Source organism: Fundulus heteroclitus, chromosome 18, assembly GCF_011125445.2.
Source record: "Fundulus heteroclitus isolate FHET01 chromosome 18, MU-UCD_Fhet_4.1, whole genome shotgun sequence".
NCBI lineage: Eukaryota > Metazoa > Chordata > Actinopteri > Cyprinodontiformes > Fundulidae > Fundulus > Fundulus heteroclitus.
This window is the reverse complement of record NC_046378.1, coordinates 39,077,244-39,102,567: the sequence shown is the minus strand read 5'-3', so window position 1 is coordinate 39,102,567 and position 25,324 is coordinate 39,077,244. Positions and strand designations below refer to the sequence as shown.

General features: G+C 38.2%; 1 protein-coding gene across 2 annotated transcripts in view; it reads left to right on the top strand.

Moving 5' to 3' along the window:
* The first annotated feature begins 4,322 nt into the window (after nucleotides 1–4,322).
* The window catches only part of myo7aa (myosin VIIAa), a 70,047-nt gene continuing 49,045 nt past the window's right edge, over nucleotides 4,323–25,324 (top strand). The window contains exons 1-11 of one of the 2 annotated variants that reach the window (XM_036149536.1): nucleotides 4,323–4,486; nucleotides 6,696–6,809; nucleotides 11,128–11,280; nucleotides 14,239–14,256; nucleotides 15,483–15,667; nucleotides 17,419–17,540; nucleotides 18,471–18,613; nucleotides 18,748–18,861; nucleotides 21,139–21,207; nucleotides 21,466–21,550; nucleotides 23,216–23,292. In XM_036149536.1, the coding sequence (XP_036005429.1) occupies nucleotides 4,382–4,486; nucleotides 6,696–6,809; nucleotides 11,128–11,280; nucleotides 14,239–14,256; nucleotides 15,483–15,667; nucleotides 17,419–17,540; nucleotides 18,471–18,613; nucleotides 18,748–18,861; nucleotides 21,139–21,207; nucleotides 21,466–21,550; nucleotides 23,216–23,292 (1,185 nt within the window). In that variant the 5' untranslated portion in view covers nucleotides 4,323–4,381. The remainder of the gene's footprint in view (nucleotides 4,487–6,695; nucleotides 6,810–11,127; nucleotides 11,281–14,238; nucleotides 14,257–15,482; nucleotides 15,668–17,418; nucleotides 17,541–18,470; nucleotides 18,614–18,747; nucleotides 18,862–21,138; nucleotides 21,208–21,465; nucleotides 21,551–23,215; nucleotides 23,293–25,324) is intronic. The other variant, XM_036149537.1, reaches the window with a different exon arrangement.

Below are 25,324 nucleotides of genomic sequence, written 5' to 3'. Positions count from 1 at the left end.
GATTTGTTCCTTTTAGATCAGTTTTTGATCTGTTAAGTTTTGGCCGTGGGAAAGACACCGTCTCAATAGGATAATGGGTGGGTAACAAAGTCAAGGTATATAATACCTTGACTTTTCTTGTATGCTATGGAATACATCTCCCTTTTCATTTCCTTCATTTCTTTAAAATCCATGCCTTGTTGGTTTAAAAATTATACCGTTGCAGACATTTCTGCAGCCCCATCATGCACCTCTCCTATTTTATTTTTTATTTTTTTTTTTACAATGGTAATCATGTATAAGGTGCACCATCAATTTTTGAGAAACTTTAAGGATTTTAGGTGTGCCTTCTTTATAGTCCGAAAACTATGGTACATCACAAAGGTTTTTTTTTTTTTTTTTTTTTGGATAAAAAGATAAAAATAAAAAAAATCTCTTTAAAAATCCTGAATACAATATGCAAGTGACTAGCTGCAGCTGGTTCTATATTAATCTGAGGTTAAGCAAATGGGCCTAAGAGTTTGACAGTTGGAAATAATTTTTCTGTGGCTGCAAATGCATCTTTTGTAAATGCTCAAGTGTTCACTAAAGACATGCTATCATTGCATTTTAAGTAATAAAATGTTTTTCTTAAGTGAAATTAAATATCTGCAGAATGTGTCAATTTGTTTATCCGGTAATATACGTTAGAATACCCGATAGAATACTCGATTTGCTATAATGTTGGCTGCAGCACTAATGGGGAACTTCCAAAGAACAATTTCAGACCAATCCCTTACTTTCATAGTCTGGTCCTCAGCCACATACAGATGTACTCAGCATTAAATATCTCATTGGACATTTGCTGTTTGCAGAGTATTGTCCATCAGTTTCTGAATGCTGAATGCCTTAAACTGGGATTTTACATTTTCAAAATACATCAATATAACTATTGTATAAAGATGCTCAGATCCTTTGCTGAATGGAAAAGTCAGGTCCTGGTTATTTGCTGTAAACTTCAAAGTGTTGGATTTGCTTTTTGAGAAAGTCCAGTCTGGACATTCCTTTAAGCTTACCTCTTCTGAATAAAATGCAAACACTGTGGTGCCCACGCATGCTGGCTGGGTGGCCGACATGGTGGAGGCACCACAAGCTAAAATGACTAAAACCCAAAATGTCTAAGACTTAAATAGGTAAATATCTAAACCTTAAAACTAAAGACTGAAACTCGTCACTTTACTAACCAAACAGATCGATTGCTGTCTTAGGCAGAGGGTTGAGAAGAGATTTCAATTGAATGAGATAGACCTATGAATTCTGGGAATTAAAGTGTAGTTGGAGGTTAGATAAACTGGGTTGACATTATGGGGAAAGTAAAGCAATGACTGAGATATTGAGGATGTGGAAAATGGACTAGCTTGTGTAGAAATTAACCAGACTATCACAATTCAGAAGGGTCACATGGGGAGTACCCCAGTGATCTGATTAGTGCAAAGCTTTTTCTACTGTATTTTAATGTCTGTAATGTCACAAACTTAATATATATAATTTATGCAGGCAATATGAACAAGTACCGTTCAGGGAAAAATTTAAAGGAGCTATTGGCTTCTATTGAAACGATTGGAAAATATTAAATAGGTTTGTTAAAGGATTGTTAATATAAAAAAAAAATCATGGTGTTTGGAAATCGAAAATAAATTAATGGGGATGTGACACTAAAAATGTGATGCTGAGATTTAACGAGTGACAATTGTTTTTTTTGTTTCTTTGTTTGTTTTTTGTTTTTAGGGGTTGTTCTCGATCATAAGTTAACATGCAAACGTCAAATATAAAGAGGTTGCAAAATCAGTAGCAATTTTGTACAATACTAACCTATAAATCATTGTGTGTTTTTTAGACATATAAATCAACAAATACTTTTTTTTTTATACTGTATCATATGGTCCAATTTTTTTTTATACTACAACTTGGTTCCTATATAAAGTAATCATTTTTTTTTTTTCAGTATTGTATGAATAATAATGGTTGGTTTATTTTGAAATTTAGGACAGGAATACATGTAAGCATTGTGCTTTTTTTTCTGTATCTCTGTCATTATCCTGTTATCGGTTGATGTGTCTGTAGTATTGAACAAATTTGTTGATTGACTGAATAAATGAATAAAAAACAATTTTAATCATTAGAGCGGTGATGTTTACTTTTCCTCCCATTAATCAGTTCTGTTTATACCCCACCCAGGATAATGCTTTTAGAGTGTGAATGTGACCTTTTTGTGGCAATTTAAAATAAGACAAAGAAGACAAAAAGCTAAAGAAAAAGGTGTACGTTATCTTTTTCTTGGAAGCCACCTGATACAAAAGCGACCATCCATGGGCTTTTCAACAATTGTGTGATGGGTACGTGTATATGTGTCTCCTGCCGCTGGATTTTTAAGTCAGGTTCTCTGGTCCAATTTCCTTCAACTGCTTTGTGTCCTGCAAAATCCTGGTGAAATTGTTATTTTAATAATAAATTACATTGATTAATTTAGCAGATAAACATTTGTATGCTGTGCCATTCTCTCCTGTCCCGTTGTCTGTAGTCTGACTCTTTAATTTGCATCCGTACTTTTGAGTGACGTTCATGTCTTTGCTTCTGAGCTGCCAGGGGTCTGACTTTGACAGGTATAATGAATTATTCGGTTTGAATGAAAAATTAGACAAAGTGCTGATTAGCCAAAGGCTAAAAGGAGGCTAAAAGGAGTGCTGTGAACCAAGGATAATCTTCATCTGATTAGAGACCTGCAGGAAGCCCCATGGAAGCTAAAAGTTTAACACACATACAAACATCTGGGTGTTGTCCTCTCTATTAAAAAAATATATAAATTTAAACTAGCACAAAACAATAAACCTGGAATGGGAATGCTGAAAAACCTAAAGTCAGACAAATTTAATGAGGGACAGATGTAGTGATTTTTATTTTGTAATTTATGTTTACTGTTTCTTCACTTCCTGAAATGTAGACAGGGTGGCACAGAGCGCCCTCTATTGACAAGCTGCCTCTGAACTGATGTCAAATTTTTTTTATGTGATCAGCTGTGCTATAGGGTAGGTTATTTTTGCCATTTAGTAGTTTTTGTTTTTTCTTTCCATCTGGTTAACCTAATGGATTTGAAGCTGATGACCTCTGTTTCCAAAAGTCTGCAGTTGACACTTGAACTGTACCTGCGTTAACACTGGTGCTGTAAAAGACTTGGTTCTGGTGATAAATGGTCAGAAAAGGAAATTGTATGAATAGTGTTGAGCACAAAGAAGGCATACAGAAAAGTGCTGTGACTAACAGAACATAAGTGCTCTCAGCGAGACACGTGACTGATCCTGAATGTTGAATAATTTAATGTGTGGCTTCTGATAGTTTGCCGTTAGCCTTGCTCCCTTGAGCTGTGTGTGTGTGTGTCTGTCTTTCTGCATGCATTATGGTGTAACAGGTGTATGGTGGTGTAATGTTCAGCTGGCTCAGTTTGCCAGTGTGTTTACTTAATTAAAGCGACATGGATGTAACACAAACTCCACACCCCAACACAATAACACACTTTACCAGTCAGCAGCTCACATCTAGGTTCAAAAGCAGAATTTAATTTATCTTTTGTTTGTTTTTAGAACAGACCTAACTTCAGTTTCTCCTTTTGTCTTGAAAAGGTTTTTTTTTTTTTTTTTTTTTTTTCACCTGGAACATGTCGACTAAACAAAAACAAATGGCAAGATGTAAACACACCTGTTGGCATAATATGATCTGTTGCAAAAAAGAATATTGACAGTTTTTATATTGCAGAAGCATTTAGAGATTGAGCTCTAAAGTAATCAAATACCATGAAAAACACCTGAGGAGGAAGTGACATCTTGTTGCCATGGGCAACATGGGGGGTGGGGGTGGGGGGTTAGTGTGGAGGAGAGGTCAGCAATGAGTTATGTTTGAAAGGGAGGGAGGACCTGAGCTGTAGAGCTAAGACCATTTTTTTTTTTTATCTCCTGGAAACTCCAGAAAACTTCTCAAACTTTTGTCTTTAACCAGAATTTTTAGATTCAGTTGACGTTTTGTTTTTTAAGGAAACAACAAAGTCCAAACCCAGGATGTACCTCTTTTTTGTGGCTTTTCTACATTCTAAAATATCTTCTGGGACAATTTTGTTAAATTGCCTTTCTACTTCTTCTAATTAAAGTAATCGCTATAGGAAGCAGCCGCCCGGATCTTTGTTAGGTAATCATGTGATGACCTGATGCATCACGAAGAATCGGATTTGTTTGGATGTATTGCAAAGAGGTTTGGCAGTGAATTGTAATTATACAATCGTAACTCACAGTTCAGCTGCATTCTGGGACATCTTTCAACTTCTGAAAAGGAAGCCTGCCTATTCTGGATATTGTTGAAATTTGTGCACGATAAGATGTTCAAGCGCCGGGATTATGTGGAACTCTACGAGAAGGATCAGGCAAAATGGGCGCTGCTGCGAAATGTCAACACCGTGACAAAACCCACTACTCTGCTGCCGGTATGCTGCAAGTCTCCCTGTGTGTGTTCTGTTTTTTTTTTGGTAGCTCATTAGAACATTTGAGATAATTTCTCTCACCTCTACTAGTTCCTACTGGGACTAAAATTGATCCTCATGTTGCTTAAGGTGTGAAGTTGTTTGTGATGTTAAACAATCTTAGCTTAACCTCTAAAGAGCAGATCATTTGAGTCTAAACATGGGCTTTTTGGTTCCTCTAAATGATCAGATTCTCTTCTTTCTCTTGACAGATCTGTAAATGAGGTTGACAATTGATCAAACGTGTATATTTGAAGAGAAACTGATCTTTTTTAGCCTTTTTTCAAGTGTTTAAAAGCATGAAGTTCTCAGGTCTTAAGAGGTTAACATTACCAGTTGGAAAACATATTAGTCTGAGTCAAAAGTTGAATTTGTATTACGTAATGTGATTTTATTACCTTATGCATCAAATTAGACTTTATTTTTGCTTTCATTTATCTGTTTCTGCTTTTTGTGGAAATGAGCTCACAATATGCTGATATCATCTTTCCCAGCTGTTTATATAATTACACATGGCTTTCTTGTACCCTACATTGTAATTATACATGCAGGTAATAGCATTTTATCATTTGCAGGTTATTTCTAACACCTGCGTGTGACGCATACCTAACTAGGTTTTTGGTCAGTGTTTAGGTCAGGGATCTCCTTCTCAGCATTCACCTCTACAAAGTAACAACAAAACAATTGATACTAAGAAAATTAAATGATTTTAAAATACTCATTTGTGTCAATTGAATAAAGCGATGTAAACACCCATTCACATTGACCCTATTTGTCCCACTTCTACAGGCAGCAGCGCTGCAAAAACACAGACTCTGAGTACCTGTGCAAATTCTCATTTATCCGGGTAATTGCAATAGCAAGCTGTCTTAAATCGGAGGCAACCGGACCTTTGCTCCGTTCTTTCTGAAAACGCTTCAACGCCTTTCCAGGAGTCTTTGACAGTACTGGTGGCTCACACCTGAGCGAGTGGCTCAGAGACACTGAGCCCCACTATCCTTCCAGCTGCTGCTCAAATGTCCAACACAAAGAGCTGTAGCAGGAAGTTTAAACTCTTATAACATGGCTGTACATCCAGGAAAAAAAAACATACAACCCTCTGAGGCAGACGGACAGAGGAATAAAAGAAAAAATGCCACAGGTTAGCTGTGCAGACGCTACGTAACTGATGTTTGAGAGCACCGTAAAAAGATTGAAGTTCCTGGAGCTTCAACAGTGAGATAAACATCTCGGACATAGGGTGACTCTTTCTGTTCAGATGTTAGCTTCGAGGATGGGACAACAAATGTGTTCTGTCCATCAGAGCTCCCCCATCGAGATGTGCTTCTGCTCCGTTCTGTTGTACAAATCAATGGAGGTAAACATTAATCAGCTGTTGGCTCAGTGACGCCATGATTGGGCTTTCACTACATAGCCTGTGACTGTGCGTTACATTAACGCACAGTCTACTGAATGTATAATCTGTATATATATATATTGATTTTATTCAATTTTACTTTATTTTATTGTATTTTATTGTATTCTTATTTCTGTCTGCACCATCATCACCAAGTCAAATTCCTTGTATGTGCAAACCTACTTGGTGATTAAACTTGATTCTGATTCTGATCCATACATTCTCTACAGCAGTAGCAGTCTTGGCTGCACAAAAGACCATTGTCTAATATCTGTGCTGTTTTCTGTGGAACCAGCAACTTTTTTTAATTTGTTGGAAGCAGCGGAAATTAGAGTCTAAAAGCAGTAGGGAGTATGAAGGATCTGTGGAAGCGCTCCTTTGTGCATCTAAGATGCAGCAATCACTAAAGGAGCTCTCCAGCTCTGCAGCAGCTCCATGCGTGGTGGGAGACATTGTCCTTCAGTGACGTGGTTGTCCTTACAGTCCTTCTGTCTCCCACCACCTGCACTGGGTCCAGGGAGCATCCCAGGACAGAGCTGGTCCTCCTAATGAGCTTATTCAGCTACTTTCTCTCCGTTACAGATCAGCTGCATAAAATATACGTGAAATAAGTCTGCGGTGTCTCATTTTAGTGATGCATTTCTTTTCTAACTACTTAAAGTAATGCACTGTGTGAACGTGACATGCACCGAAGGAGCAGCACTCCTAATTTACAGCTTATTAACTACAGTAAAGCTGTTTTATTAATTTCAGATTTTTGCTTTGCTTTCTGTGCAGGGCGACTACGTCTGGTTGGATTTGAAGACCGGTCGAGAATTTGAAGTTCCCATCGGTGCAGTGGTCAAACTTTGTGACTCCGGACAGATCCAGGTGTTGGATGACGAAGGAAATGTAAGTCCTGAGAGAGAGGCACCTCCACTGCAGTGGCAGGGCGCCGGCATTTTTACAAAGTTCACACCAGAAGTTTTGGACATTCCTGCTTCTTCGTATATGATGCGGAGGCCCAACAGAAAAGTAACGAAACCTAAACATTTCATTTGACGTCCGGTGTGTACTTCCGCCATTGAATATAAAAATGGCGGCGCCCTGCCACTGCAGTAGGCTCCTCTATGAAATGTTCGTAACATACTAGCGATACTCAACTTTAATAGGTTGTGGTGCTTATTACTTTGGCAATAGCAAACACTTTTACATATACAGTCAAGGTAAAGAGAGCGTACAACCACTTTCTGCCTTACAGCTTTACATGGCAGGATATAATAAAGATCTGACACAGAAAAGATTCCACAATATCATCTTTTATTGAGCTCAGATGAAGCCAAAATTCTTGTACTGTATGGCAAAAACAAAGTGTATGACACCTCCTTAGGATGTAAGGAGTAAATCGGCAGGTTCCCCTGATCAAATGCACGTTTCTGTCACCAGTTTCTGAAGATTGTCTGGGTTATATAGAAGTGTTAAAACAGTGATTCTCCAAATAAGGACCATCATTCTGTCATGATGGGGGCACGAGAACCTGCCAAATATTAATTTTTGTATTTTTTATTTTTTTAGTATTTATTTATTTATTTTTGGCAAGTGAAACAAATGTCTATCTTGGGACAACCTGGACTTGTTGCGACTGGTTGGAGACAACTGGATCTTGTGGTGGTTCTGGAGCCAGGTAAAGAAGAGAAATAACCAGGTCGGATACCTGCTGCTTTATAAAATCTTTGCTGTTCACTAGAGACATGTTTTCACCAGAGAACTCAATCCGTAGAACAATATATTTATGGTTTGTAGAATAGGCGCAGCTTCTCATTGCCTCACTTCATCCTTCTTTAGGGATGGGTATAGTTAAGGACTTATCGATACTTCTAATTTTAACGATTCTCCTTATGTATCCGATATTTTATCGGTGCCATTATCGAAACTTATTTTTTAATCAGAAAAAAGGGTAAAAAACAAATGGTTTATTTTTTAGAAACAGAGCAATAAAAACATTATATAAATAACTTTGTATAAACAAAAGGCTAAAACGTATGTAGGAGAGAGGAATATCTACATTGACAAGAAAATGATCAAAAATACTCGCAATTATGTTGTAGGGTTCTTTTTTGTATTGAGCATATTTAAAGTATTAAATAATATTTTACCTGAATCAAAACTACATTTATACATGTTTTTATATAAATTTTAACCAAAAGACAGCAGAGGCAGCCACAGTGGATGAGGTGAATAAATGAGAGGCTGCATGTCAATCAGTTACAGGGAGGATCTATTTAAGTGTAGCAGTCTCAGAGAAAGATAAATTATCATTACCCATTAAAGAATATGTTTATAATATATTTACATCCCGCTTTGTTCTCTAGTGGAAGCTTTGCTGGTGCGGGAATCATTTTCAATGTGAAACAGACGAGTCTGTCTCGTCTCTGACTTCAACACGATGATGCTGACCGACCGCCTGTCAGTAGGGCTGGGCGATATGGATTAAAAAATAAATTTCCGGTTTTATCATACCAAATCCGATTAATAGATTTTTTTTTTTTTTCCTCCTCTTTGTTTCATAAAAAATAAATTAAAGAAATTATTATAAAACCTTGCTTTTATGTCAAAGTATTTCGTCAGGGAGTTGACCTGAATTCAAAGTGCAACTAAAAACAAGCTGTGAAACATGCTTGTAAAACAAGATGGCAGCCGTACCGTTATAAACAATGAAAATATAACAAAACATTTGCTGCTAGTGGTATTACACATTGAGCTAAGAACAGGCTTCACTGCACTTGTGAACTTCAAACTAAGTTAAAAAAAAAAGTAAATAAGTAAATGAAGTACCTCGTATTATGGTAAAAAAAAGTTTCTACTTAACAATATTTTGACAATACATTTGCCTAAACATATATTCAGCATCACATGCTGTTCTCTTCATGGAAACCCAATGAGTGTACTGGCAAAATAAAATCCAGATTTTCCAAAAATGATATCTTAAAGAATTGTAAATTTGAATTAATCGATTAAATCGATTTATCGCCCAGCCCTACCTGTCAGCTTTCAAAGCAGGAGGAGCTGATAGTTTGCTGAAGAGACGAAAACTCGCTGCTTTTACTAGATGTCAAAGTCTAACAACACAGAAACGTATCGCTAAATTCGTTGCTTTTGTTACTTTTGAAAATAAAAATCTCTAGCGTGATCTGAAAAGTTGCTAAATAGTTGTCAGGCGAGCATGTGACAGTAGAACGTTAGCCCCTCCCATCAGTCCCCTCGGCGTGTTTCTGAAGGAGGAGAAGATCAACAAATTAATGTTTGGGTTGGAGTCTCCCTGGAAAAATGATTATGACCTTAAAAATACCAGCCTGTCGGTCTAGGAAGACCTTCCCACGTGGCTCCTTGGCCGTTTTCATACCGAGTTTCGGTACCTGTCCCTACCCTTCTCCCATGTATTTGAACAGGTGCTCAGTAAATTTTGCTAATTTGACCATAAAAATGTTGAAATCATACTGAAAACAAGTTTATAGAGCAGTCAAGTGGACAAATAGAATTTTCTCTCATGATTGTTAGTATTTTAATTGCCATGATGAGGGGTGAGGCACTGTGTCCCATGCGTCCCCTTGAATGCAAGTCGCTGTCGGATTGTAACGAACTGCTAAAAAATGCTAAAGGTCACCAAGTGATGCAGGCACAGATGAGAAAGAGGAAAGAAGATAATAGACAGATATCGCAGCCAGTATCTTTTGCAGGATTTACTAATAATATTGCCACTGCAAGATTTTTTAAAATATCTTCACAATTTTGTAATTATGTTGTTTGGTTTAGGTCCTGGACTGCAAACATTTAAAAATTGGTTCACAAACCTTTTTTTGGTCCACTCCCCCTTCAGAGGAGGACATTTTTCACTCACCCTCTTCCTCCACTTTAAATGTAGTACAGGCAAATATTATTAATTTCCTATATCAATTTTATTACTTCTCTCCCTGCAAACAAATTTTTAAAAGAAAAACAAAAAGCCTTTTCTTTTTACAAATCATAGTTTGAGTGAAGTAATGCTACAAATATAAAAAGGTCAAGTTTTAACAGATTTAGAAGTCATGGGTGCATGAAATAAGTTATCACTGTACTGTATTGTTGAAAACAAGCCTTTGTAGAATATAGTTCAGTTGACAAAATTAGATTTTCCTTTGATGGTGAGCAGCTGTTGTCATATGTTAGTCAACCTTGTTCGATTCGCATTATTGGAAAACAAGCTGGAAACTTGTGCTTTCAAAAACGTGGCAATTTAACTGAATAGATGATGGATTTAGAGTCTTTTCCTGATATGCCCCACTATTTCAGAATCACTTTTCTCACATATGTTTTAATGACTTACAGAGAATTGTGTAAAGTTTAGGGACCTAGACTCCAATCACCCAGGGACGGACAAGAGACCGGTTCTGGTCCAACACACCTGAATAAAAAAAGCTGAATGTCTTCCTCAGCATGCAGTCAGAAACCTTCTAATGACCTGATTATTGCATTTAGGGAAAATGAAACAGAAACGGATGTAAAATATGCAGGACGGCGAACCTCAAGGACAGGAGATTATAACATCTATACACAGACGGCAGATGTACAGTAGTAATATCATCAAACAAATGTGTTGAATTGTAATAACCCACTAAATGTTGACAAAGTTTAGATATTATCACAATCTCTCAACGCCTATGTTGCAAAAACCGAGTATGCAAATTTAAGTATTGTGTATCATAGAGCACTTGGAGTTTAGAAAATCCTATTCAATTAAATTTTATTTATATAGCGCCAAATCATGAAACATGTCATCTCAAGGCACTTTACAAAGTCAAGTTCAATCATATTATACAGATTGGGTCAGATTATACAGACTGGTCAAAAATGTCCTATATAAGGAAACCAGTTTATTGCATCTAAGTCCCGACAAGAAGCATTCACTCCTGGAGAAGTGTAGAGCTACAGGGAGAGTCATCTGCATTGTACATGGCTTTGCTGCAATCCCTCATACTGAGCAAGTATGAAGCGACAGTGGGAAGAAAAACTCCCCATTAACGGGAAGGAAAACCTCCGGCAGAACTACCATCCTACTAAAATAGTAAAATGTACTGTTGAGAACTTTTGCTGATTAGGTGTTCACCTGTACTAGTTAGTATTAGCAGCATGTATTACATCAGAACAGCAGCGGACGAATCAACCCACAACTCACAGATTGCTTTGCCTTCAGGAGCACTGGATCTCACCGCAGAATGCCACCAACATTAAGCCAATGCACCCCACCTCCATCCACGGTGTGGAGGACATGATCAGGCTGGGCGACCTGAATGAGGCTGGGATTCTCCGCAACCTGCTCATCAGATACAGGGAGAAGATCATATATGTGAGTATCGTGATTTTTATTTAAATTAGGTCCTGGAGTGTGGCTTCAGCTCCAGGGTAGAGCCTGTGTGACCCATGTACAGAGGCCTCAGTCCGCAGAACGGCCGTCCATGGTTCAACTCCGTGTCCTGTACGCCTACTTTTAATAATAAAGACGCTAGAGCCACAAAAAATTCTGGATTGAATGATCTATAATTAGTTTATTAAAAACAGGGAATAATTATTGAAATACCTCAAACCACAGTTCTGTTTAATATATTAGTAATTACTTATCTAAAGCAGCGATACAATTTTTCTTGTTTGCAATTTTTTAAATAAAATGACAGTACTCTGTCCAAGAAAGCCAAAATGCGTTTTTTATTTGAATTCAAATAAGTTTTACGTTTAAAACCTGCCTCTATTGCATTAAATATGTCAGTTTTCATTCACATATTCTCGTCTGATAAACGTAGTTCTGCGTACTGCAGCAGAGAGCCGGTTTAAAGCCTTTGGTCAGCTTGGCCTCGCCTGTTCAACATCCTGCAGCACAAACACTTCCACTAGCATTAATACCATAATAGATTTGTGACGGAGTGTTGCACCGAGATAAGACGTGTGGATGAATGGCGCGTTTGAGCGGTTTCCCAAACATGGTTGTAGCCAATCAGAGTGAAGTCTACAAGGTAGAGCTGCATATCATTACCCTACCCAACCCTTTTACTATGAACCGGCCAAATCAACCCCCAACCCCCCTATTTTTATTGAATTCTTTAGAGAATTTACATGTGCTGCAATATCAACTACATTAAATAGATTATACAGTAATGTCACGGTTTACAGGTTCAGATTGTTGAACTCAAGCGAAATTTTGCTTCGCTCTAGATTTGTGTTCACTGCGCCTATTCGCAGTTTCACTCTATTCTCCCAATTTGCTCCATTCGAGTTGCTTGAAAAGCATTTTTCGCATTGTAGATGGTAAATTTTTTCCTGAATGACCTTTACATACGGATAACATAAATCACTAACTCCATTCGCCTTGTTCACATTCGGTGTCAACGTACCTTAAGGAGCAGGCTTTAAAATAAGTTCCTAATCCCCCACACACCCACCCACACTCCATGGTTGTATTGTTGGAAACTAGAGCCGGGGTCTCAAAGTGAGTCACGACAAACCACGTGGGGGTCGCTAGATGATCCAATTTTCTGACTTTACATTGTCAGAGATATACTTATTTTAATATAACAAATGTATTTAATTGTGAAAAATAAATCTTTCTTTAAAATTTCCGACTTTCTGACAGAGAACATCAAAGTTTATTCTCACACAGATGTGTGAAATTAATCTTAAAATAAACGTAAGAGTTTTTTTGTGGAATTTTATTCCTCTGTGGCCAATACTTTTTCTTTTATCTATATGGCTACAATGGCTCACATTATTAGGTGTACAAGAATAAAGAACATCACATGAATAAAGTCATATTATGAGAATAAAGTCCTATTAAGTCAAAGTCAAAAGTATTTTATTGTCACCACGTGTTACTGTGGTGAAATGTACACATAATGAAGGCAAGAACTGACAAACAGGCAATGGACAAGGGTTACATTTTCTTTCCATTACATGAATAAAGTCATATGGAAATAAAGTCATTAAGTGAATAAAGTTGTAATGTTACAGGAGTAAAGTCACACTGTCATTGCACAAAGTCCGGATACTAATAATATTTTGATGTGGCTTTGCTAAAACGATTTAGTATTTCCTTATTCATGAAACCAATACTAAAGTATAACTTTACAAAACCCTCCACATTAATAATTTTAAAACAGGGGGAAGGCCCTCTCCCCCCACAAAACAGTCGCCAGTCTCTGGCGCTGTTATTTTGTGGGTCACAGGCTGAAAAGTTAGGGAATCCCTGATTTAGTGTCCTGCGTTTTTTAACAATATATGGCAATTTTTTGTCCGCTGTGTCCCAGTAAAGTAATGTTTGTAAAGTGGCTCCAGTGTATGGCAGAGCTTCGCCTCTGTCTGTCTGCCCCAGGGCAGCTGTTGCTACTATAGCTCACCACCGTCAGGGTGTGAATGTGTGAATGACTAAATGTAGTGTGAAAGGCTTTGGAGGTCGTCAAGAGTAGTTTAAGTGACGCTCACAGCAACATTTCCATCCAGTGTGGTGTTTTTCCTTTTTAGTGATCTTGGTTACAGTTTACAGAGACCTGATAACCCTCAGGAGCACTGGATCTCACCGCAGAATGCCACCAACATTAAGCCAATGCACCCAACCTCCATCCACGGTGTGGAGGACATGATCAGGCTGGGCGACCTCAGTCTATGCTTAACTTTGTCTAAACCTTTAGTCTTTCCTCCTTTTCTTCTGTAGACTTCTTTTATTCTCAATTATCCACCTCTGTCTTCTTCTGTCTTTGTGGAAAAACAGTTTAATTCCCCTGTGGGCTTTTTATAGTGCTCATTCATGCCTGTAGGGCTTTAAATTAGACTCTTAGCGTGTTTGAACTGTGCATCTTTTTTAACTAATTGGTCCATCGGTGCAGGCATTTGAAAAGGCAAAAACAAAACATCAAATTGTCTAAAGTAGATATTTTTGTGTCAAAAGTTGGTCACAGGGGGCCGGGGACCTGCATGCTTTATATGTTGCACTGATTCAACACACCTGAATCAAATTAATGCCCCTCCACCCCACTGCAGAACTAGGTGACATGCTAAGAAAGGAATTCAGCCACTTTATTCAGTTGGTCTTGAATCAACGACTCAAGACTTGTAGGACACAAACCCTCGAGGACCGGAGCCGGACACCCCTGGTGTAAGATTATGCTCCCTGTGGAAAGATTTTTATTTTATCTTGCAATCAACCCTAAACAATGTATCCTACAAAATTAAAATTTGTGTTTCTGTTGCTACCAGCTCTCATCTCATGGTCATTTCTCTATTTTACTCTCCATGTTTCTACCTTTCATTTCCTCCAAAGACAAACTGTGGTGGGAGGGTAAGTCAGCTTCTGAAGTTTAAGCATGGCTACAAAGAGGATCGCTTCCTGCACAAAAAACTGTAACAGTTAATGCAACACATGCATGGCACTAAAACAACAGCACACTGTATATTGACTAAAGGTAACATGCATGTTTGTTGCATGTATTTTGTCCATCTCAGAGCCATGAAACCAAAGAAGTTTTGTGTGACTAAGGGTGACTTTTCTTACACGTTAATCATTGATGTTGTCGGGTTCGAGCAGGATGAGTAAAAACACTTTACTGGACAGACTTGATTTTCTCCGTTAGGTTTGCTGGTAACCAAGTTCAGCATGGCAGCTTGGGTGCTCGTTGATTTGTTTTTCAATATGGCAGCTTGTTCTCATGTGGCGAACATCGATACGCTCTCGTTGTCAGCCTACAACATCTGAGACCAGAGGGAGCTCATCTTCCTTTAGCAACAAGGGACACAGACTCGTATTTGCACAACTGCCGTTTGATTTTTGTAATTGGCACAACTTTCATTTAAAATTATTCTAGGTAATTATGTGGTTACATGTTTCTGAGTTTGTTTACAGATTAAAGCGTGTGTTTTTTTTTTTTGCATTATCAAAAAGAAAAACAATTTGTTCAGGATTAATGTCAACAGGTTTTTGGTTTCCTTCTCTGGAGAAATAGTTGATCACTAATAGGGCTGGATGATAATTCAATAACAGTATATATCAATTGATATACATATATCGATGATAGGAATAAAGGAGTCAATACAAAGTTCAATAGAATAACTGTTTTCCTTCATCGTGCATTCTAGCCATGTAGGTTAATATTAGTCATTATTCTCCCCCAACCAATCACAATGCAGACCCAGGAACCAAGCTCCGCCTCCTTTAAAGAGTTCAAAGACCACACGTTCTTTTTTTTTTTTTAAACTTGTAGTCTTGGTAAAAAAAAGTTGGTTGAATAAACGGTTGAGTTTTAATTCAGTATTTGTGTGTCTCTGTGTATAAAAACAGGTTGCTAAGCGACAGCATAAAACGGCCAGGGCTGCACTTAAAATATGTTATGAATGTGTTGATAATTATCGATATCGATCAATATGATTTCTATTTTATTGATTTGCTGTATCGTCCAGCCCTAATCACAAACTATTTGCAGCCATTTTCAGAAACCTCTCGACTAAAAGAATTATGATCGTAAAAAGGTGTAAAATAAAATAAAGTGTGTTCTTTTCTACTGTGTGCAGACCTACACGGGCTCCATCCTGGTGGCCGTCAACCCATATCAGGTACTGCCCATCTACAGCGCTGATCAGATCCGCCTCTACACCAACAAGAAGATCGGTGAAATGCCTCCTCACATCTTTGCCATCGCCGACAACTGTTACTTCAACATGCAGAGAAACAACCGAGACCAGTGTTGTATAATCAGGTAGGAGGGTTCAGGTCGAAAGGGAAACCTGACATGACAAAGATGTTAAGCTTCTTCCACAAATCATTTCTCAAAGACGAGCGGCTTCAGAGCTGCCTCTGGCCATTCATAAATCATAAGTGAATTCTGCAGACAAGAGGAATTTCTCCACAGACAGGTAAAAGCCTCATTGACAGTTATCCCAAATTCTTGATGGCCGCTGTTTCCACTAAGGGATGGGACAACCAGTTATCCAGTTTAGTTTTTTTTTTTTTTTTCACGTAGTGCCGGGTGAGTTTGGGTAACTTTTTTTTTTGTCAATGAATAGAAGAATTGTTTAAAAAATACGTTTTGTATTTACTCATGTTTTCTTTGTCCAGTATTAAAATTTGTTTGATGTTTGGAAACACTTAAAGGTAGAGTCTGATTTCTTAATTTTTTTCCCCCCCAAAGTCTCCCCCAAGTCCCTTTTTGAATAACTGTGCATGCACAAGACCGTCTTACCTGCTCCTCAAGGGGTTCGCGTGAATATTTTTTCCCAAATTCACTTTATCTTATTTCTTTATACTGAGGCCTTCCTCTTCTTCTCATAAACATGAGCATGGTTTGCTTCATGCAACTCTCAGCCATGTTCAAAGTATACGGTGAGAGCAGCAGAGCTACAATGAACGGCTAACACCAAAGCTAACTGCTAAGCTAACTGCTTGGCTAACACCAAAGCTAACTGCTAAGCTAACCGCTTAGCTAACTGGATACATTAATAAGAAGTGCTCATGCCAAACTTAGCCTTTTACAGTGGTCACCCTTAAATACAACCCTAATCAGTTGACTTAATTTACTGGAAATTAATTTTCTCCCTACGTTCCTTTATTTATGTCGATCTTTACCTGTCTGTATCCCTAAGACCTTCTTTACTACGCTTGATTATATAATTTCTTCCTAAATCAGGAATGGTAAAAGATCTTGAGTATATAGATTGCATTTCCAGAAATTGGTTATATTTTTTTCCCCAAAAGGTTTTATTTGTCTATTTTTTAATTGATGATTCTTGATTTTTATTGCAAAATCTTTTTTTCAAAAAAGTTTTTCTAGTTGGAGATAAAAGGATAGAATTCAGCTCAATGGTGTATTTTGGGGATACATGGGGTAAATTCTATGAGCCAAGGCTATGCCACATGCAGAAGCAGTCCTACAACAGAAATCAACACTTTTATTTGACCAGATTCTCTTGTATGAGACGAAAAATACGTTTGGCACAGTTTTGGGTACATTTGGCTAAATTCTTCCAAAAAATCAGTTGCACCTGACACACTGTACCCTAAAACATTAGTGAAGCAAATGTTTCAACTGATTCAGTTCAGATTTGCTGCAGTTATAGTCAAGAAGTGCATTTTTACAATGTGAGGCATCTTCTGGGTTTTCATGGTGTTTTGTAATGTTCATTTAGAAAATCACCAGTGAATCAGTCATAGTAACAGTTGCAGTAGTGGTTCCATTGGAAAAATATTTTCACTCTTACCTTCACACAAACACCAAAAGTTTGCATTTAGACTTTATAACTGTGCAGATGTACTTGATGTATATCATGACGGCAATTTCAAGTGGAGATTGTTCCTAGACACCTCTAGGTTTAAGGGGTTTTAACATCATCTGGAAGCATTCCTGTGCAAATTCTCAGTGTAAAACTAGAAATCACTCAGTGTAAAACTAGATTCTGAAGTGTTCAACCACTTGCTGTTTTTACTTTTTGACCACTGATGGTCACTTCGCAGTGGAGAGTCTGGAGCGGGGAAAACGGAAAGCACCAAACTGATCCTGCAGTTCCTGGCGGCCATCAGTGGTCAACACTCCTGGATTGAGCAGCAGGTCCTGGAGGCTAACCCTATACTTGAAGGTAGGAATATATTTCATGTCGATGCACTTGGTGCAGTAAGATAAATGCTTTCCAAGAACTGATATAGGTTTTAGAAACATTTCCTGGACATTTTTTTTTTTATCTTATTGGGGGCTTGTGACTTAACCTTTCTCTAAGCACCTCTTGGTTTGGCTTATTTAAAGAAAGGTATCCAGCTTATAAATTTGCACAAATTGAGACCAGGGCTCACATGTTTCTGAAACGGTAGTTCCACAATGAAAAAACAGAACTAAAATAAGTTAAAATATTCTTGAAATTATTGTATTTGTCCTTTATTTGAGCAGGTAAATAAGATAATCTGCCAATGGAATAAGATTTTTGCACTTAAAATAGGAAGAAGTCATCTCCATCAACTTATTTCAAGTGCATTATATCTAATTATCTTATTTTTGGGGTAAAATTACTCTTTCCATTGGCAGATAATCTTATTTACCTGCTCAAATCAAGGACAAATGCACTAATTTCAAGAAAATTTTACTTATTTTTAGTTCTGTTTTTGCAGTGTAGTATTTTAGCCTTGTGAAGAGAAAGAAGAGGACAGAGGGCTCTGCTTATTAAACAGTGTGAAAACTTTAATATCAAATTTGAGGTTTAAATTTAACCTCAAATTTTGAGTCACACCTTTATATAATTATACAAAAAAAATATCTGTTAAAATGGGTTCAGACCCTAATGTGAGTTGTTCACATGATGGCTGTAATACGTTTTCTTTTAATTTTTTTAAAGCTTGGTTTAAAAATGGTTATTTTATATTTTTGCTGTTTCAATTTATTAAAAAGTGGAATATGATGTGACTTTGTGCCACAGTCCAAAAGTATCTAAGGACCCATTTTGAAATTGGTTCTTTGCAGAACTATTTGCTATGTGGAGATCCAACAGATCTGTGGTTTGTGTTGTCTCCCCCTCCAGCTTTTGGCAACGCTAAAACGATCCGTAACGACAACTCCTCTCGCTTTGGGAAGTACATCGACATCCACTTCAACAAGAGGGGAGCCATAGAGGGAGCAAAGATAGAGCAATACCTGCTGGAGAAGTCCAGGGTGTGTCGACAGGTATGCCTGCAGGACAAGTTCAGCGCTCAACCTCTGCTTTATCCTGCAAACATTTAGGTTTCAAGGGTAAATGAGCTTTAACTAACAAGGTCACTCATTAACCATTCAGCCTGATTTGTATTTCTGTGCTGCAGGCTTATGATGAGAGAAACTATCACATCTTCTACTGCATGCTGAAGGGTATGACTGTAGACGAGAAGAAGAAACTGGGGTTGAGCAAAGCCACCGACTACACCTACCTGACCATAGTGAGCATCACCATAATGCTGTACATTTAACTGTTAAGTTTCAGCTGTCACAGCTTTGATATAATTTTTAATAACTTGAGAAACCATTTGTAATGGTTTTCTATTTTGTGTTGGTTCTTAAGTGGTTTTCTGTTTATTAATACCATATTTTCCAGACCATAAAGCGCTCCAGAATATGGCCGAACTTTAGAGGTCCACTCAGAAACAAATCCTCCAGGTTGGTCATAAAGTTTCCTCTCTAAGGAAACCCAGCAGGTTGCATCAAGTCTCTCCAAGCAGCATTCACTCCTCCTGAAAGAGCGTAGAGCCACAGTGGACAGTCGTCTGCATTGTTGATGGCTTTGCAGCAATCCCTCAAACTGAGCATGCATGAAGCGACAGTGGAGAGGAAAACTCCCCTTTAACAGGGAGGAGAACCTCCAGCAGAACCAGAACCAGGCTCAGTGTGAACGCTCATCTGCCTCCACCCACTGGGGCTTAGAGAAGACAGAGCAGAGACACAGAAAGCACAGAAGCTCACATTGACCTAGGAGTACTTTCTATGGTAGATGGTAATAGAGGATGATCTGCCTCCCCTGATGACGTCACAGCTAACAGAACACCAGACCAGGTGTACCTTCCATGAAGAGAAAAATGAGAGAGAACAAAAAGTTAAAAGCTGAAATAACAACAAACAATGCAGATTGGAGAGCAGTAGGAGAACTCAGCAGAGTGAGAGAAATAGACCCTGATGTCCTCCAGCAGCCTAAGCCTATAGCAGCATAACTACAGAGGTAGCTCAGGGTAACATGAGCCATTCTGACTAGAAGCTTTGTCACAAAGGAAAGTTTTAAGATTAGTCTTAAAAGTAGACGGGGTGTCTGCCTCACGGACCAAAACTGGGAGTTGGTTCCACAGGAGAGGAGCCTGATAGCTAAAGGATCTGCCTCCCATTCTACTTTTAGAGACTCTAGGAACCACCAGCAGACCTGCAGTCTGAGAGCGAAGTGCTCTGTTAGGAACATACGGGGTAATCAGAGCTCTGATATATGATGGAGCTTGATTATTAAGGGCTTTATACGTTAGAAGAAGAATTTTAAAATCTATTCTTGATTTAACAGGAAGCCAATGAATGGAAGCTAAAATAGGATTTTAATCAGAACTCTTGCTGCAGCTGAAGGCTTCAAACTGCATTTTGTGGTTTTCCTGATAGTAAAGAATTACAATAGTCCAGCCTTGAAGTAACAAATGCATGGACTAGTTTTTCAGCATCACTCCTGGACAGAATGTTTCTAATTTTGGCGATATTCCGGAGGTGAAAAAATGGAGCTCTGGAAACCTGTTTAATATGGGAGGTATGTGATGCGTTTGAGGAAAAAACACTCATAGCCACTTGATCAGATTGGAAATGCTGACCAAACCCTCGTGTTATTTTTGTTTTTTTGTTTTTGATATAACTACACCTGTGACCGTGCACAAAAAAGTGAGAAGTCTGTTATTGTGAAAACAACTGAGTGTTTTTCTTAAGATAATTCTGAGAAAGAGGGGCCTCGCCTTAAAATCAGGGTTGCTCTATAGTTGGGTTAATACGGTAGTTATATCAAATTCACTGCCCCTTTCCCTCATCCTGACCTCGTCCCCACTTACCCCCCTCCAGTCATCCTCACACTTGGCTTTGCCCCTGAGTCTGCATTGGTACATCCTACTTTGGTGGAAATAAAAAAAAAAAATGTCTGTGGGGCGGAGTTATGCTGCTATTTTGGATTTAGTTACACTTTAAACTCTTCCACTTGAGGCACAAACCAAGCTGTTATTATACAATTGTTTCACCTTGAACATGAGACTCTCCTCCCTATCTTGTGGGAACCCTCTAATAACAAAGCAACGTGTCTTCATAAAACAGCTTCTTCTGGGTGACCTTTCCAGCCATTTTCTTCTCAGCTGCTTACATCCTGGAACTGATGATGCCAACTTCCAATTTGCAGTTTTCTCTAACTAGTTCAGGGCGTCTGAACTTTCTGGGCTTCTCAAGCACCTCCTGCAGACTTTCAGATTTACTTTTAATTTATTTTCACATTATTAAATGATCACCTGGCCGTCTTGGTATAAGAAGTTAGTAAATTCTTCCCCCTTCCAGCTCCATGCAACACCAGTGAAATATCGTATAGTAGAAGAATTGCAAGAAAGATAAACATTATTTTCGCAATGAATCTGTACTAGTTCTGCACATATGAGCTTTTGTTTCCATGTGCTGTATTTCTCTTTTAACCAATCATCCCTCCTGTCCTTCCCCTGCAGGGTAAGTGTACAGTTTGTGACGGCAGAGACGATTTGAAAGAATACTCCAATATTCGGTCTGCGATGAAGGTACTCTAGACTTTAAAGTCTGCAAACCATCTAACTCTACATATAAAAACTATGTGTTCACTGGTTTGAAGTATTTTAATAATGATAATAGTAATATTAGATTTTATTTATTGGTGCCTTTAGAGACTCAAGGTCACTTTACTTTGAACAACACATCGTTTAATACAATGCACGCTCAAGAAAAAAACAACAAATATTGACCTCATAATGTGGTGTAAAATGCTCATCACATATGTTTCTGTTTTTTACATTATTTAGGTGCTGATGTTCACTGAAAAGGAGAACTGGGAGATTTCTAAACTACTTGCTGCAATATTACATATGGGAAACCTACGGTATGAAGGTAAATATTGAGTGGAAGAAATCCGACTTTTTATAGTTCACTTTATTACATGATTATATTCATTATTATGTTCCCAACTGTGGCACCTGGTAATAAAAAAGGTTTACGGGTGTGCTCTAGAGGTTGGGGGTTACAACGCAACACTAAACTCAACTTGAACATAAATCTGTCCACTTACCTGCTGCTGGATTTTTAAGTCTGGTCAGTCCAGTCCAAATTCCTTTACCCGCTTTTTCCTCCCTCCAGCAAAAGCCTCATAAAATTATTTTGTGGATAAAAAATTCTTATGTTGTGCCATTTTCTCATGTATTGTGGGAGGGACTTTGATGGGCATGATAAATTAGTCTGACTGGAGGGTGAATGACACAAAAAGCGCTGACTGGCCACGGGTGATTAGCGCTGCACCCCTAGGAGAATCTTTAATTAACCAATTAGAGACCAACATGAAGGCCAAAAGGTTACAGACTCAAATACACTCGTCTGTCTGGCACCCCTCGCCATTGAGATATACTTTAGACTCACATGAAAAAATTGAACGGTAATTCTAAAAAAATAATTAAGGTCAGTTACATTTTATGAGGGAACAGAAGTAATAATTTTAATCTGTAATTGATGTTTACTGTGTCTACACTTTTTTTCCCGTCAGTTTTGCCTGAGCGCCCCCTATTGACAAGCCCCTGCTGGTTCCTAATTTGTTTCCTGCAGCAGTCCTTGGAGGTTAAATAAGGCTGAACGATTTTAGAAAATAATCTAATTGCGATTTTTTTAATATTTAAATTGCGATTTAATGCAATAATTTATCATGTCTTTTTAAACATATACAAACAACAAATCTATCTGTTTCATCGCTGTGCAGATTAGGTGCTAAAAGAGCTGCTGCGTCTCAACTCTGAGCAGAAATGATTGCGTTCTCCCTACGATATATTTAAACCAAAATTGCTATTTGATTTTGACTTTTCTCTGCATTAACCACAAGCAACAAAAATGGCCTCTAAATAAAGAAGTTTGTAAACAAGGACTATTTGAAACAAGAACTTTTAATGTTTTTATTAATCAGAATATTATTCAAGAGAACAGCTTTTAATTGATTTGGACAACAATCCTTGTTGAACCTAAAGTGCAACCAACAAGCAAGTCTATGTATTAAACTGATTGACCAGAACTTAATGCTGTGGTGAGATTCCTGGAAGTTTCTGGTAAAACAGTATGATTATATAAACTCTAAAACAAGTAATATAAATTAGATTGTCACTGCTGCAACTGCCTTCCCTTCCACGTGGAGGCAAACCCACTTTAAAAATTTTACCGACACCTAAAGGACGCAGTCAGCAGTCTTCCCCATGATTGTGTCCCCTACAGAACCAGACTGAGATTTAAAGGCCTTTGCAGGAGTTTTAAGTTAATTAGCTGATCAGAGTGTGACACCTGGTGTCTTCAATATTGTAACATTTCACAATATTATAGTTTTCTGACATACTGAATTTGGGGTTCTCATTAGATGTCGGTTATCATCAAAATTAAAAGAAATAAAAACTTGAGATATATCAGTCTGTGTGTAATGAATGAATATAAAAATACAAGTTTCACTTTTTCAATGGAATTACTGGGAAAGAAAATCTTCATAATATTCTAATTAAATGACCTGTACTCTGTTAAACTCAACAGCTCGTACTTATGACAACTTGGATGCCTGCGAGGTTGTCCGCTGCCCTCATCTCACTACTGCTGCTACACTACTCGAGGTAAAACACACCTTCTCTACCTAATCTAACAAGCAAGCTATACTAACTGAGCCTTCAGGTGAATTTAAAGGTTTGCAGGCCTAATTTTGCTTTATGAACACTTCAGTAGGGCTGGGTATCATCTAGGATGAGCCGATATGATTCTCGATACATTGTTCACGATACAATATGATTCTCCATATAGCTTAGCTTGATTTGATTTGACTCCAATATCGATATCTATTACTTTCATATTAATGCTCAAAGTCATTCAATCAACAAAACCAGCCAAATATTATATATATGTTCAATTTATTGAACACTGATATATTGACAGGAAAATAAAGTGCACAGAAACCAAAAATGTGCCCCAACGTCTGATTTTAGGAACGAAGGCGCTTCTAAAATCCTGTTGGTCGTTCCACAAATTCGTCTCACTTGCACTTCCTCGCTCTGAACAGTAATGGCGCGCTGCAATAGCGCCCCCTAGTGGTTGGGAGGAACATCAATATTGAAAGCCAGAATATCGATATTAAATCGTTTTTAAAAACATCAATATTAATCTTTGTATCGATTTTTATGCACAGCCCTAAACTTTAGATTAAGTTTTAACTTCATAGAAAAGAAGCAGGGATTCATTTCAAATGTCTAAAGATTCATGCACCTGGAGAGACATAATATTTTTGAGTATCAGGTGCAATATTATGTATATTGTACCAGATACTTAATATTATCGATGCGTTATGACAAAGTTGGAATTTTTTTTTTTTCTTTACAAATTATGTCAAACCTTCAATTTCTAGTTCTAAAAAAGGTAACATTTAATTTTAATGTTGTAAGCTCTTCATTGAGCTGTAGAAAGAACACTGGGTTAAAACAAGTTCGTTTTTCTGTTAGAAATTATCCTGATCCTCACCTCCACTCTGCAAATGACCTCAGGGTGTTTTCAGACCTACAGTGGTGTGAGAAAGTGTCCCCCCCCCCATGGTTTATTTTGTTGTATCTTTAACAAACCTAAGTATTTCATTTCATCAAACAAATTTAGTTATTAGTGAAAGACAAGACTACATTCAGTTTTTAAATGAAGGTTTATATTAAGGGAACAAGTGATTTTTTCCTAAACCCATTACCGGGCTAACAACTGCAATCCAGCGTTTGCGAGAACTTGTAGTGAGTCTTTTTTCGCACTGTTGAGGAATCTTGGCCCAATTATCTTTGCGGAATTGTTGCAATTGAGTCACATTGGAGGGTTTTCCTGCATGAACGGCCTTTTTAAGGCCAAAGATCTCGATAGCATTCAGATCAGGACTTAGGAGTGACTAGGCCACTCCTAAGTCTTCATTTTGCTTTTCTTCAGCCATTCAGAGCTGGTCTTGCTGGTGTGTTTTGAATCACAGTTCTGCTGCAGAACCCAACCAGGTTTCAGCTGGGGGCCGTAAACAGACGACCGGACCTTCTCCTGCAGGATGTTTTCATTCACGCCAGAACTCATGAGTCCATTTATTACAGCGGATCTTCCAGGTCCTGCAGCAGCAAAACAGCCCCAGACCATCACACCACATGTTCCTGTGGCTCTGATGTTCTTGTTCTTAAATGTAGTGTTACTTTTACGGCTTTAGTTACTTTTAAGTCTTGGGTATCATCAAGATGTGTTCTGTAAAACTTGAAATAAGTCTTGATGTTGTTTTTGCTCAGCAGTGGTTTTGGTCTCGGACCTCCACCACGCCGGCCATTTTAGCCCGCCTCTTTGTGATGATGGAGGCGTGACCTTAACTGAGACCAGGGAGGCCTGCGGGTCTTTGGCTGTTGTTCTGGGGTCTATTGTGGCCTCTTGGATGAGTTGTTAATGCACTCTTGGGGTAAATTTGGTCTGCCGGCCTCTCCTGGGAAGGGTTACCACTGCTCCAGGTTTTCACTATTTCTGGATAATGGCTCTCACCAGGCATGGACTGGTAATCGGGCGTACCGGGCATTTGCCCGGTGGGCCGACGTGCTGTTTGGGCCGGCAGACCCGACATGTATATTAATAATATGTATTATTATTATTATTATT